Source organism: Aphelocoma coerulescens, chromosome 2 (genome assembly GCF_041296385.1).
Source record: "Aphelocoma coerulescens isolate FSJ_1873_10779 chromosome 2, UR_Acoe_1.0, whole genome shotgun sequence".
Taxonomy (NCBI): Eukaryota; Metazoa; Chordata; class Aves; order Passeriformes; family Corvidae; genus Aphelocoma; species Aphelocoma coerulescens.
The window spans coordinates 30854393-30868944 of record NC_091015.1 but is presented as its reverse complement, the minus strand read 5'-3'; the positions used below and the strand labels follow the sequence as shown (position 1 = coordinate 30868944).

Below are 14552 nucleotides of genomic sequence, written 5' to 3'. Positions count from 1 at the left end.
CCTGATTAGTTATGAAGCTATTGACAAACACGGCGGTGTGCCATTATAGCTTTGCTATTGCATTCTTCTTTTTCTTCTTCTTCTTCTTCTTCACCTTTAGGAACCTCTCCTACCTCTTCCTAAAAAGTCCTATTTGGCTTGTCTCTTATTTCTCTTGTAAACCTTATCTTTCTCCCTCCCCCTCGCACCCTCGCACTTTCTTCATTGTGCTTCACTTATTTAATTTTTTTTTTTTTTGGTCATGTGCGAGAAATCCTGCATGGCCATCCTCTAGAACTAAGAAAAAGCATTTTTACACCGCCTTGGCTTCGGGACTTCCCGAGCCCTTCACAGCTGTGGCGGTGTGAGGGCTCCAGCGGCGGCGGCCCTTAAAGGTGGGGTCCTGGCATTCCTGCCCCTCCGGTCCTGGCCCCCCCGACGGCGACTCGCCCCCGTGGCCGAGGCGGGCGGGCGGACAGCAGCAGGTTGGAGAGCGGCGGAGGGCAGCGGCGCGGTGCGGGGCGGTGCGGGGCTGGGGGGCCGCCCCGCCGCTCCCCCGTTCCCACCTGGGGCCGCCCGCGTCCCCCGCCCGCCCCCGCAGCCCTTGGGCCGCCGCCGCCGGGGCCGCCGCGGGCTCGACGCTCCGCGCCTGTCGCTGCCTCGCAGATACTGCTTCATGGCAGCGCCTGTTTGTGAGGGACAGCAGCACCCCTGGGCCGGCAGTCCGGCGAGTTCCCAAACTCAAGAGGGGTTCAGCCATCGAGATTTCTTTGTATTCCTCTCTTCTAATATTAGAACACATATTGAAACCATAAACACAATGAAAAGCACAAAATATTTCATCAGTGTTGTAACTGTATATTTCCTTTATTCTGAAGAAATAACAAGTTTTGAACGGTGCACAGAGGCAGCAACTCCTGCTTTGGATGCTGCTCTCTTTGTAAAGACCGCGTTGTTACAGTTAAATCTAGAGACGGTTATTAAAAAGAGTTAGATGTCAGAAAAGGGGGGAAATCTTACCGTCGAAAGACTGCTGCAGGTTCCAGCTCAGTCTGAAACTGCAGGGAAAAGTGGAGCAGCTGCTGAACAAAAGTTTTAGATTTTTTTTTAAAGAAAGTCTGCAAAACTAATTTCCCACAAAATAGGACTCAATTTCCGTTTAAGAAACTAGCTCTTGCAAAAGTCATACAATTGCTGATTTTTTCCACTAGCAATTGAAATTCATTTTATCTTTCGCACATGGACCCAAGAATTTAGACTTGCAGGAGCGAAATGGTTTTCCTTCTCTACTTTTTTTTTTTTTTTTTTTTTTTTTTTAACTTTGACTTGGGAGGAGGAGGAGCAAGGTACATCGAGCAGGAAAAGCTGAAGAACAAAACCTTTCCGCAGTGGGCACCTCTTCGGTCATTGATCACTAAACGCGTTATCCTGATTTAAACCAGTTAAGAGCCGCCTTCATGGCTACTGTAATTTCACTACACGCATGTTTAAAAATAGTAAAAAAAAAAAAAATAATAATAATAAAAAAAAAAAGAAGACAGGCCCAGGCTGTCCAGGTTGTCTCCCCGACCCACTAAAGACATTTACAACGAAGCAAATGAAGATACGGGAAATAAACATAATGCGACTTCTTGTTTTGAAGGGGCAGGGGGCAAGAAGGGAAATTTCTCTTTCTGCAGCCAAAGCTGCTGGCACGGTGGGCGCCCGCAGGTTCGTTGCAGAACCAGCCGCCGATGCTGGGAAGCAGCGTGAGGCTCTTGAGGGCAGCCGGGGCAGCGCCGCGGCTCACCGCCAGTGCCGGGGCAGTGGGCGCGGGCGAACTGGGGGGATGACCCGCACCCGCACCGGGACCCTCGGTGCGGGGGAGCCCGGCGGGCGGCCCCGGCCTCTGCCCGCGCAGCCCCGCAAGCCGCCGCGGTCGCCTGCGCCCTCGCACCTGGGCGCGCAGGTGAGGTGCTGGCGAGAGCGCTTCAGCCCCCGGGGAAACGGGGCGGTGGTGGCCCCTGCGCCCCCCGCCCCAGAGTCACCCCCCGTGTGTCGCCTCACGTCTTTATTGCGCTCCCCCGCCCGCTGCCCCCGAGGGGCGGCAGGACCCCTAGCAGTCCGTCAGCCCCGACGGGGAGGTGATGGTCCTGCGAGGGCCGTGCGGCTGGGGGGCACGGCCGCCGATCCGCCCGGGGCGGGGGGGGCTCCGGGGCAGCCGCGGCGGGGAGGCGCGGTCCGCCCGGGGGCAGGGACGGGCGGGCTGCGCCCCCGCGGAGCCGCCCCCCCGCCAGGCCGCGGGCGCCCGGGGCGCGGGCGCGCAGCGCTGCCGCCCGCTGACGGAGCGGCTCGGCGCGGGGACGGCGCTGGCGTTTTGGAGGGAGTTTGCATGTGGTCAGTGCTGTGCTGCTGAGCCAGCCCCCAGCTCACATTACACACTACTGTATTTATAACCTCTCGAAGCTGTTTCCCCCTTCAAGCAGTTCTCTGGGACCACCTTCTATTGGCTTCAACCTCTCCCACTTCTTGACATCTGAGCGGCTCTGAGAACGGCTCATCTAGGTCCGAGTGTTTATGCAGCGGAGACTGGCCACTAGGGCTAAAGACCTGGATTATCTGAGCTCAGCTGCCTGCCGCAGAGTCTGTCGGTGCCGTTTTGGAAAAAAAAATCCCAGCCCCGATCTGTTTACAGTGAAAGTTGACAAAGGGTGGTGAAGTTGGATCTTTCCTAAACTCTCCTGCCTGGAACCTGAGACTTGCATGCCATGGATCACACACTCTTTGGCTGCCTGCGCAGCCCTCATGCCACTGCGCAGAGCTTGCACCCTTTCTCCCAGTCTTCTCTTGCCCTGCATGGAAGATCTGACCACATGTCCTACCCTGATCTGTCTTCTTCTTCTTCCTCTTGCATAATAGCGGGATACCCCAATGAGGAGGGCATGTTTGCCAGCCAGCATCATAGGGGGCACCATCACCATCACCATCACCACCACCACCACCACCAGCAACAGCAGCACCAGGCTTTGCAGACGAACTGGCACATTCCTCAGATGTCGTCTCCTCCCGCCGCGGCCAGGCACAGCCTCTGCCTTCAGCCTGACTCAGGAGGACCTCCGGAGCTGGGCAGCAGCCCTCCTGTCCTCTGTTCGAACTCTTCCAGCCTGGGCACCAACACCCCCACGGGGGCAGCGTGTGCGCCAGGGGACTATGGCAGGCAGGCTCTGTCCCCGGTGGAAACAGAGAAGAGGTCCGGCAAAAGGAAAAGCGACAGCTCAGGTAAAGGCTCGCGCGTTCCCCAGCGGGGCGGGATCCCCGGGTGGCGGGTGTCGGGGGAAGCGGCACGGTCGGGCCCCGCGGACCTGCCGCCGCTCGGCTGAGCTCGCTTAGCCCGGCTCGTTTGGCCCAGCTCAGCTCGGCTCGGCTCGGCTCGGCTGGCCCGGCTCGGCTGGCCCGGCCACGGCCGCCGCCGTGCTCTCGCCGCCGGCTGACACCGGGCTGCCGGGTTGCTCCTTCCCTCTAACGCGCTCTCGGGATCTCCATCACTAACGCAAGCTTTATTAAGGCTACGCGGGGAGAAATTAAAAGAAAAAATCCAGCACGTGATAGAGTATGAAATCAAGGTGGTGGGGGAGAGTTTCCTACAGCCAAGGAGAGAAACGTTTGTAGTTTTAGTGCGGTTTTCAGCATCTGGTTCCGCGTCCCCCTCCCCCCTGCCCGATACGACACCTCTGCTTCAAAATTCAGAATCCAGCGCGCTCTTTCCCCTCCGCCCCTTCGCCGTGGAGTTGACTGCGGCTCCGAGGCGATTGCACAACGCTTGGAAGCACTGCCGTGAAAGCGCGGATTCGGGAGAGGAGCTGATGCCTTGCTACCCCGTAGGATCTGAGTGAGCCTGCATCAAATCCTCAGCGTGGAAGGGGCAAAATTTGGAGTCTGTAAAGCAAACGGGTGAATGGGAGTTTCAGAAAGCTGCTTCACTTCAGTTTGCTGGTGGCGGGGACAGATGAATGGAAGGAGCTGTCTGACTTTTAAAATCACTGTAATTCTTACTTAAAGGCGAGCATAGAAACATGTAGATCCACAGTCATTCTAGAGCGATAATTTGGCATCAATGAATGTGCAAAAATCCTTGACATTATCTCTGCTTTCTAGAATAGCAAAGCCTGCCAAAGTCCCACTCTGACAAAAGCCACTCGGCAAAGGCAACACAACTGATGGGACTTCCATTAGGGCACATATGAACTGGCGGGTCACCAAAAACGTAGTGAGACAGGCAGGAGGCACTTGAAAGAGAGGGCTCAACAGACTGAAAACTCAAGAGCTGGCATAGCAAATTATTTGTTATCACAGAAGAGAAAGTGAAAGGCTTTGTACGATATATATGAAGTTCACAACTGAAACCATCACCTCTTTCACTCAAAAAGTTGTAAGCTTGGTAGAGTGTAAGCAACAGAAAGCATTTTAAAAAATAATCCTCAAGAATACCATCACTTCCTTAATTTTCCTTTACATTGGCAAACGTTTACAGTAATTCAGAATGTATTTAGCTGAATTTTGTATTACGTAGCTGGTATAGTTGCTAAAAACTCCTCTTGAGTTTAAAAGCTGTATTTAGTTCAAACGCTGCTGGTAAAAGCTTTTGTTTTGTCTTCTTTACCTTCAATGAGACAAAATGAATTATCTGATTTTGTGAGGTGTATGAAGAGTCCCTGTTATAACTGCGAAAATAACTGGATGTCTGCTGGTGTGAGGATTTATTGTATTTGTCAGTCTATTTAAAGCTAAAGGAAAAAAGGAAATTGGTCCCTTTCACTGTCAGGGAAGCATCTGAATCACTTTCTGTTTATTTCGTTCTGCAATGCAAACCAAAAAAACATCAGTGGGGAAAGTCCTAAACCTTTCCCTGAAGTGACTGGAGTCTTCCACTGCATTAGTGGACAAGAGGTCAAGCCTTTAGCCATGGTTACGTTTATCTTGCAATGTACTTCGATCCTCACTTTCTAAGGCTTTCTGAAGATCAAGGTAACTATTTCCTCCTCCCTTCCGCTAAGAAAAAAATATGACCGTTTACACAATTGTGAATCTCTCAAACTGAAAATAGATGTCTTTTGACAACAACTGCGTAGCTGCTGTATGTTTGGTTTTTCTTCAGGAAAACCCTGCATTTTGGACTGAATATTTAACCACACCCCTTTATTAATCCTGATCTCTGGTGTTAGATATTTAATGCCCTTCTAATATATGGCAGCAAGAACTATTTTTAATTTGCTGTGTTTCTGTATTTGTCATCCATAATTGCCCCTCATTTGGTTGAACATCATCTCCTTTATTTCTCATTAATCTTTTTTTTAAAAACAAATTACTGTGCTTGAAAGAATTCCACCCATGCCTTCATCGTACTTGGAACTACTTCAATAGACATTTGTAAAAAATCCTAATAGTAAATAACTAAGAGGTGAAGAGAGAGAGAGAGAGAGTTTTAAGTTTCAGTGCCAGCTTTTTGAGACAATTATTAATGCTCCTGCTTAATTTACACATATATTTCCTCTTCTTAAGCATATCGCTTAAAGCCACAGAATGCTCAGTGTTTTCTTGAACCGAATCTGTTCCGCATTTCAGAGCTGAATTAACCTTAGGCTACCCCTTTCTTGCACTACTTAGCTTTTGTTTCTGTGTGTTTAAGATCATAAAGCTGAGTTTGTAGATAGTTTAAATAATGTAAAACATGATCGTTCCTTGTATCATCTTCCAAACAAGTAACTGTTTCTTAGACGTATAGCTACTCTGAAAATTTACCAGAAGGTATACCCCATTTTACTTATTTGTTATGATGGCGGGAATGCAACTTTTTAAAATTATAAACAGAAATCCAGAGGGCAAGCAGAATTTCGTACAATGGACTGTGTGTTTTTCCTTGGAATTCACATATTGCAAAGGAATGGGAGGATATAGAAATATTTTCCTCTAAGCTGTTACAGTTTCATTTGGGATTGAGAAAGCAAAGTGAAATGTGCTCTCATGATAGTTTTATAAACTGACCTAGTTTTCTTTAGTCCTAACCCAGGTTTTAAGTAGTCTGGGACGTTCCCTTTGAAGATATTGAATAGACTGCTACTGAACAGGGTGAAATTTTCTACTGTTCTCATTGTAAAGGACTGGGAAATACAGCTTACGTAGTCATCGACCCCTGCTTGCTACAGCTGTCAGTGTCTCCAGGTTTTGTAGTTGCTCTCTCATTATCTGCAGAACATTCCTTTCAACCTGCGTAGGCCCAGAAGTGGGTCAGTAAAGTTGCCTGTGAACTGAGGAGTGGCGCATACAAATCTTTATATGTGAACGTTTTGCAGTGAATAATGGCATCTGCATCCTCACCTTTGTAACTCAGCTCTGCATATGTCAAGGGTGTAGGAGTAGAGAGACGATACTAAATTTGAGGGTAGGTTACAAATTAAATTGCTTATTTTGAAGTGCATTAATGGTCAGAATTATCTGTGTGCTAATGAGGTGCGGATGAAAACCATGCTGAGTGTATAGAAAACATATTCTTGGAGTGCTTTGTTGCTTTGTGGTATGAGTTATTCTAGATTTAATATTTTGGATTTTTCTAATGCCTCCCCTTCTCATTACTTGTCTGTGAGTTTCAGGGCCATTTTATTTCTGTTTGTTATAGAGTAGGTTTTGATTCTCAGATGATGCAGAACACATCAGATGCAAACATACTACTGTGTTTTCCTAAGTTATGTCACTTAGGTCCAAGTTTTCTTAAAACTTCAGTCAGGAAAAAAGCATATTAATGCCTATATAGGAAGTGCTATCTAGATTTACTGAGAAATATAAAAAAGGGTGAATCTGGTAGCCTTAAGGAAGTCTAAAATGCTGTGGTGAAAAAAGATATCTGTACTGTGCTGAAAAAGTTGGGGGGAGGCTGAGTATCGTTGAAGGAGTTGTTTTAAGCACTACAGCTATTCAAACATTTAATTGCAATAGATAAATATATAAGGAAATTGCATTCCTCTTAAAGTCTAGTGTAATTAAACACTTGCGCCCAGACATAAAAAGCCATTTAAAAAAAAAAAAAAAAAGACCAAATTTTGCCATGGGAAAATGCTTTCTGTATGGCACAGGTTTCCAAGGAAAGGCTAGCAGGTAATAAAAATTATTCATATTTTTGACTGTATTTACAATAGCATAATTTAGAAATGCCTCTGAAAAAGTGTTTTAGGAATCCACTGTTTCAGTGGTGCCGTCCAGTGTTTCAATAGCTGTTCTGCTGGGTTATTTTCATTGACAAATCACATGAAAAAAACCAATACTTTGTTTTCCCCTGAGTTTTAATATTTTATAACCTACCTATACTCAACATGCAAGCAGTTAAAAGTTACATCTCCAGGGAATTTATTTTAAACACATCCAAATATCATAAATCATATATACTTGTTTGAAATGGTCTCTAAAAAGCAGGTCATTTTGATAAATGGTTATAAATACTGTGAAATCATGAGTTTTGAGGACTTCTGATTGGTTTCTGAAACCTGTCAGTAAGAAAAATGAGCTGCACACTTGTAGTCAAAAAGCACTGTGTAACTGATTCATCAATACGTCTGTGCTTTTCAGTGTGGTTGTAAACAGAAGCAAGAAAAAATACATAATAAAGCATAGCGTTTCCAGAAAGAGTTAATTTGTTTGGTATCTGGTATAAAAGGATCACTTACACTTAAGAAAAACAACAACAACAACAAAAACTCTGTAGATTTCATAAATGAAACCATTTCAGAATCCGATGAGTAATAAACGTATTATTAGGAGAAAACTTTCAAGACTGATTGCATATCAAATGTTGGGCTTACTAGTGAGCTACTTGCTGAATTGTTTTAATAGAGGAAAACTTGCAAGAAATTCACTTTTGTTCTCAGGAAATATAATCAGGAACTTTTCTAAGACTAAAATTTGAAAGACTATTTTGGTGATACATTTTCAAAATTCTTTGCCCCACGCCAAAGAAGAACTTTCTGTGGACAAAAAAAAAAAAAAAAAAAAAAAGAAGAAGAAATATGTATAGTTTCTAGTTATGCATTTCTGTCTGTTTGTATAAATGATTCAGTAGGATTTACACTTCTCCCTCTTCCCCTCCTCGTCAACCCACCCATTTGGAAACATTGGAGGGCCGATCCAAACCTTCACTGGATCACAAATGTTTTTGTGAGAAGGTCCATTGACTCCAGTGGAACTCCTGAAGTGCTCAAGGTTTTTTTAAGCCATTGGAGCTTAATTCTGTTACATGGAGATTAAAGATTCAAACATTCTGGCAATATCTGGATAAAATTTAACTAAAAAATTTCAAAAAATCATAGTTTTAGTTAGTTACCTTTTAGGATTTTTAAACTTCTGTTACATAGTAGTGAAAGAAAAATGCTTTATAATCCTTGCAGATATTTACTGATGAAATGTTTGGATTGCCTGATTGTTTGAAAATTGCCAATTGAGCATTTTATATACACATTGAATTTTACCTACATTGCTTTTAACATCCTAGGATAAAATTTGTACTAACATATCTAGTATGAATTCTGTAGTATTTTGTAACGTAAGTAGTAAGATTATGATTCTCCTTTTTTGTCTTTTTGCCATTTTTAGACATGCCAATTGTTTAATAAATGTTTTTTAATTGAGCCTGTTAATCTGCATATCATTTTCCATTTGGAAATACTCGTTCTTTAGTAATGCGATGACTCGATATGCTGTATCTCAATTCCTCAAGCGTAGGATTGAGCTCTGTGTCTTGAAATTCAAGGGAAGGTAACATTATCTTTGCTTCTGTCCACTGATACCCTAATATTGCTCACTGGATTTATTGCTTCCAAAGACACCGTTACTTGGCAGTATGAATGGTCGCCATAGCATGTTTCTCTCAGTAGCAAAATGTACTCTACCAAGCAGTGCTATAAGCCTATGGAAAGGAAGCAAAATAAATCTGGTTTCATCTGCTAGACTGAGCAAAGTTTAAACCCATCAGTAAAATGTAGTTATGGTGGGGTTGGGTTCAATCCTTATTTTTGCTATGCTACCCTGTGTCCTTGTTCTAATATACTTAAGAATGCAACTTGAAAGGATGCAAAAGGAAAGTCATATTTTTTAAATATAAATACTTGCATATGTCGCTAATAAGGTTTCTAACTGAAATAGTGTGGTGTTAGAGAATTTTGATAAATAGGGCTTGAGGCTACTTCATTACTTCAGTGCACAGCTGGGCATTGAACCCAGTCCTATGATCTGTCTCGAGCCTGTGCCCTGTCCTTTTATGACTGTTTGCCCAACTTATACAATGGCCATACCAGTGCTTTCCTTCCATTTGTAAAGTGCTGTAAACTTTTATGGATTGAAAAGCTTTTGTGTGTGTGTGTGTGCGTACATGCTTTTTATTTTTAGTAGGCTTTAAAGACTTACAGATCTGCATCACGATTTCTCAAGTTCTGCTAGTTGCAGAGTACGAGCAAGATGGTGCACAGCCACCCTGCAGAAAAACTTTCCTCCTGCTACTCAGCAGGGCAATTGCATCACCTCTACCAGCATGAGCTGGGTGACTGCATACGTGGTCACAGCCAGGAGTCATTTGACTTCTGGGGTGAGCGTCTGGGCTCTTCCATGAGCATGTAGCCGTTTTTCTACTGTGTTTAATGCAAGTCTGAATTAAAAAATAGCCTGATGTCATTCTGCTGGATACATGCAGTCTAGTCTTATATTTTAAGTATTTGAATCAGTAAAAAGAAAGTTGTTGAAATAAATGGTTTATAAACAGACATGCTAAGGGAAATTTCACCAGGAAGATACTGATGACAAGCTCCTACTGATTTTCGTTCAGACCAGATTTTACTATAAATGTAGCTTAGCTTGGGAGGAGATAGACCAGTTAGCCATGGTAGTGCTTGTGTTTTTTTGTTATATGCTGTCTTGAATTCTTCCAGCAGCAAATATGGCAAAGGAATGCTTGTTTAAAAAGCCACTGCTGCTATTGGTCTTGGCTTTCTAGCATGCGTTGTCCTTGTTATTTATTAATACATATTACAAAATCTATGTCCTTTGATAAGTTTACCTAAACCATATCCATTTAAAATAATATTTTAGTAGAAAATAATATAAATCACAACGATGTTATTCATTTTACTCTGCAACTTTTATACATGTATCTGTGATATCACTAGTGCAGAGTTGCCTCACTGCATCCTAACATCCAGTGAATGACGCAAAGTGAAGAAAACCCCACATTAAAATAACGGGATATAGTAGTAGACAGTGCACTGTAATACATGAAAATGTCCTTCTTAAGTCTTCTATTAAACACTATACATAGACTACTTATGTCGACTTATGTTGTCAAAATTCTACTTGGTAACATCAGTGGTATTAAAGATGTAATGTTCACTGTAGATTAGGGATGGTATCTTTTATTGCAAGATCTTGGACCTACAGAAGATACTAAGGCACCTCCTATTCAGAATTCGAGCTGATTTTCTGTGTGAATTTTTACAAATAGTTTTGGGGATAGGTCACTTGATTGGAATTTGTAGATATTAATAAATAGACATAAGATTATATGTCAAAAGAGAAATCTGGAATAATATTTGGAAATTTGCTGCTGAATATCTTATTGTTTAATGATGGATGTAATCACTGAATGCTGTGAAGTCTGAAATCCCTGGAGCTTCTTACTCAATGAAATGGAAAATAAGCATTCAGAACTTTGTCTTGAAAATTACCTGTGCTGGATAAACATCACAAGATAACATCCATGAGAAGTTAATGGTCATGTTGTGGAAAGTTATATTGTAGTTGATTCTATGCTTTCTTTTGTTTTCCTTTAATAAATGAAACAAAATAATTGACAAAACAGAAGAAGCAAGTCTCAAAGCAATGAGTCAAATCTTTAATTTATGATAGAACATAATAGTTTTACTAAACCAATAAAATCCAGGGGATTATGAAACTCTAACTGGAAGCCAAGTGATTCTTTTATTTTCTCTTTTCTTTTCTTTTCTTTTCTTTTCTTTTCTTTTCTTTTCTTTTCTTTTCTTTTCTTTTCTTTTCTTTTCTTTTCTTTTCTTTTCTTTTCTTTTCTTTTCTTTTCTTTTCTTTTCTTTTCTTTTCTTTTCTTTTCTTTTCTTTTCTTTTCTTTTCTTTTCTTTTCTTTTCTTTTCTTTTCTTTTCTTTTCTTTTCTTTTCTTTTCTTTTCTTTTCTTTTCTTTTCTTTTCTTTTCTTTTCTTTTCTTTTCTTTTCTTTCTTTCTTTCTTTCTTTCTTTCTTTCTTTCTTTCTTTCTTTCTTTCTTTCTTTCTTTCTTTCTTTCTTTCTTTCTTTCTTTCTTTCTTTCTTTCTTTCTTTCTTTCTTTCTTTCTTTCTTTCTTTCTTTCTTTCTTTCTTTCTTTCTTTTCTTTCTTTTCTTTCTTTCTTTCTCTCCCTCACTCTCTTTCTTTCGCTCTTTCGCTCTTTAACTCTTCCTCTCCTCTCCTCTCCTCTCCTCTCCTCTCCTCTCCTCTCCTCTCCTCTCCTCTCCTCTCCTCTCCTCTCCTCTCCTCTCCTCTCCTCTCCTCTCCTCTCCTCTCCTCTCCTCTCCTCTCCTCTCCTCTCCTCTCCTCTCCTCTCCTCTCCTCTCCTCTCCTCTCCTCTCCTCTCCTCTCCTCTCCTCTCCTCTCCTCTCCTCTCCTCTCCTCTCCTCTCCTCTCCTCTCCTCTCCTCTCCTCTCCTCTCCTCTCCTCTCCTCTCCTCTCCTCTCCTCTCCTCTCCTCTCCTTCTATTCTCCTCTCTTTCACTGCTTCTTGGACTAGAGAAAAAGTGGTTGATTGAACATTATTTTATAGCAAATAGGATATGAAAAACTAAAACTGAAACAGATTACTGCAACCTTTTAAAAGCCCTTCTTCCTTCTGCATTCTCTCAGATCTCTAATAGCTATTTCTTATTTTTAGCAAGTAAGTCTGAACAAATGCTGCCTTACATAAACTGTGTTAGATGCACTTCAGTATCCTCTGCCACTATTGTGAGTTTTAATTCTTAGACTGTGATCTTACGACGGTTGTAGTATGCATTTAATTTTGTGTGTTGGGAGATGAATGAAATCTCGGGATGCTGAAGTCAAAACTAGCTATTGAGTGGAGCCAGGACTTCACAGCTGAAATAGTCACAGTACTTTGATATGAACACCGCTGAAGTTAAGTGTATGTTTACACATTTTGGTGAATTGAGGGCATTAGTCACTTAAATTTACCAAGCGGAAAAAAACTGTTTCCCACTTTGGTCCTTCCAAAAATAGATACAAAAAAAATCTGTTGGACATATGTGGACTGACAATATAGCTCTGAAGAGAGTTGAATGAACTGTGGGGTTTTCTACCTGCCAAGCAAAAAATGGTATATTCTAGATGCATGCAATATATCCTGAGTGTGCATTGGAAGGGGGTGTTTTGACACGGTGAGTGAGGCTCCTCAGGCACATTGGTCTCAATAGCTTTTCAAGCCTTTCATTTTCTTTCGTCTGGTGGAGAATACCAGAACACTGTAGGCTTCACAGAATATGTGGACAAGTAAAAACTACTTATTAAAATGTGCTTATTATTGTAAAAGGAATGGTAGGAACAGTGACTAGATGTCTCCTAAATTTGTGAAAATACTGGTTTAGTTTAGTGAAGAAAAACAAATTTAAGTCAGATGTGTTGATAAACTATACGACAACGTATTTTGCGAGGCTTCGTTACACTGAATTGCTAAAAATGGTGTGAATGGAAGCCTGGGCAGCTACAGCGATGCTGACCACTCAAAGATTTCTTGTAAAACTGTGCTTAGAATGCCAAACAGTATTTTCTGCCAGAAGAAAGCGCCAGTCTAAAAGGCGCTTAAGCACATTCACGCCTTTCACATTTATATTTTCAGAACGAGACATTAAAACATAGTAATAGTCTGCAATTCATACCCGCCTTACATAGGACTTAGGAAGAGCTGAGAACGTTAAAAGTTCTTTGCAGTTTGGTTTGATTGACTCAGAATTGACATAGTAATATTAAGCTCTTTTTTTCCCTGTTCCTATATTCTTGTTTTGGGAGTACCATAATGATCTCAAGCTGCAGCTGTGTATTCAGTCTTTGCGTTCCTGAGGACATTAGAACAATATACACTAATGGTCTCACTCCTGACTCCCGCTCCCTCTCTTCCTCCCTCCCTCTCTCCCTCCCTTTTTTTTTTTTACACAAGTCTATTTCTGAAGGAGTGCGTGCCTATATATCCGTTCAATTTCCATTCATCCATGCAAAATGAGCACTTTCTTAATTTCAAAACAAAAAATACAACCCTTTACCTTAATCAGATTTCCATTAGATGTAACCTTCAATAACTTAAGAACTGCAGTTATCTGCTAAATAAGTTAGTCTATCAAGCAATGCAAGTTGAAACAGTTATGAGTCAGTTAAAAATGGAAGACTTCATTAGCAGTTGTTCATGGGGCATCTTGAATCTGCAGAATTATCTTTTTTTGGGGGTATTATTACCACTTTAATTTACGTGATTTTTTAATAGCTGATTGGGTCAATAAAGAGAGTGACAATTCTGTCTGTATCATTTGTTTTTATGAAATAATACATTGTTATTAAAAGTTGTAAATGCAACATCTTAAATTTTAAATTAAAAGAAATGATGTGAGCACGTACAGGAGAAAAAGCTGGAGACAAGAGTGCAAACAATTTTGATTGTTCTATATTATGAAGAAATATTCTGCCAAACTTACCTGTAGTTTGGCTTAGCTTTGCACTTTGATTTTTACTCCACTCATTCTGACACCTTTGCTTTTACACTTCTATACATTGCTACAACTTTATGAGACAAATGTCTTTATTACTTTAATATGAGGGTATGTACAGAAATCTAACAGTATTCAAACCCTATAAAGCTATCTTTATTTCACTGGTTTCAAATGGAAATGTAGACAAAGACAGAAGGTGCCAATTGAGTTTGCAGTCTGCTGGCATGAGAAATATCATGAGAGATTTCATATTTTTGTATTTGCAAACATATTGGGAATGCTTTGCCAGACATGACACCCAAACAAATACTTCTCTTGGATAGAGGTTGTGTGTTTAAACTACAATGGCTAAACATTTCCAGCCATTTTTAAGTCTGGTGAAATATAACTTAGAGAATGACCCAGTCCATCAAAGTTCTTGGGAAAGCCATTTCCTTTCCTCCTGCAATAGTCACTCAGCTTTGCCAGTCTATATACTGATGCTCTAACTCTGTCAAAGCTTAGGTTACTGTGTATAGCTCTTCTGGAATTAACAGTATCATGTTGGCAAAGTTAAGCACAAGCATGTCAGTTACAAATTGGTTGTTGATTCCCTCAGCTTGATGCTGTGAGGCTAAGAAATGTTAGTAGTTCCACCAAATATGGGTAGATACCATGCAAATATTATTTACAGAGGCTCTGGCTTACCTTATGTATTTCAAGCATGTTTCCACAGCTAATTGATAGTCTTAATTCACACACAAACTGAAAGATGCTTCCATGTTACCCAGGAAACATTTGGCTGGCTTTCTTATATAGATAACTGGAAAG

At 41.8% G+C, this 14552-nt stretch overlaps 1 protein-coding gene across 1 annotated transcript in view; it reads left to right on the top strand.

The window, feature by feature from the left end:
• The first annotated feature begins 2410 nt into the window (after window positions 1-2410).
• The window catches only part of LOC138106398 (homeobox protein MOX-2), a 54009-nt gene continuing 41867 nt past the window's right edge, over window positions 2411-14552 (top strand). Inside the window, exon 1 of the mRNA XM_069006948.1 lies at window positions 2411-3237. Within this exon, the coding sequence (XP_068863049.1) occupies window positions 2727-3237 (511 nt within the window). The 5' untranslated portion in view covers window positions 2411-2726. The remainder of the gene's footprint in view (window positions 3238-14552) is intronic.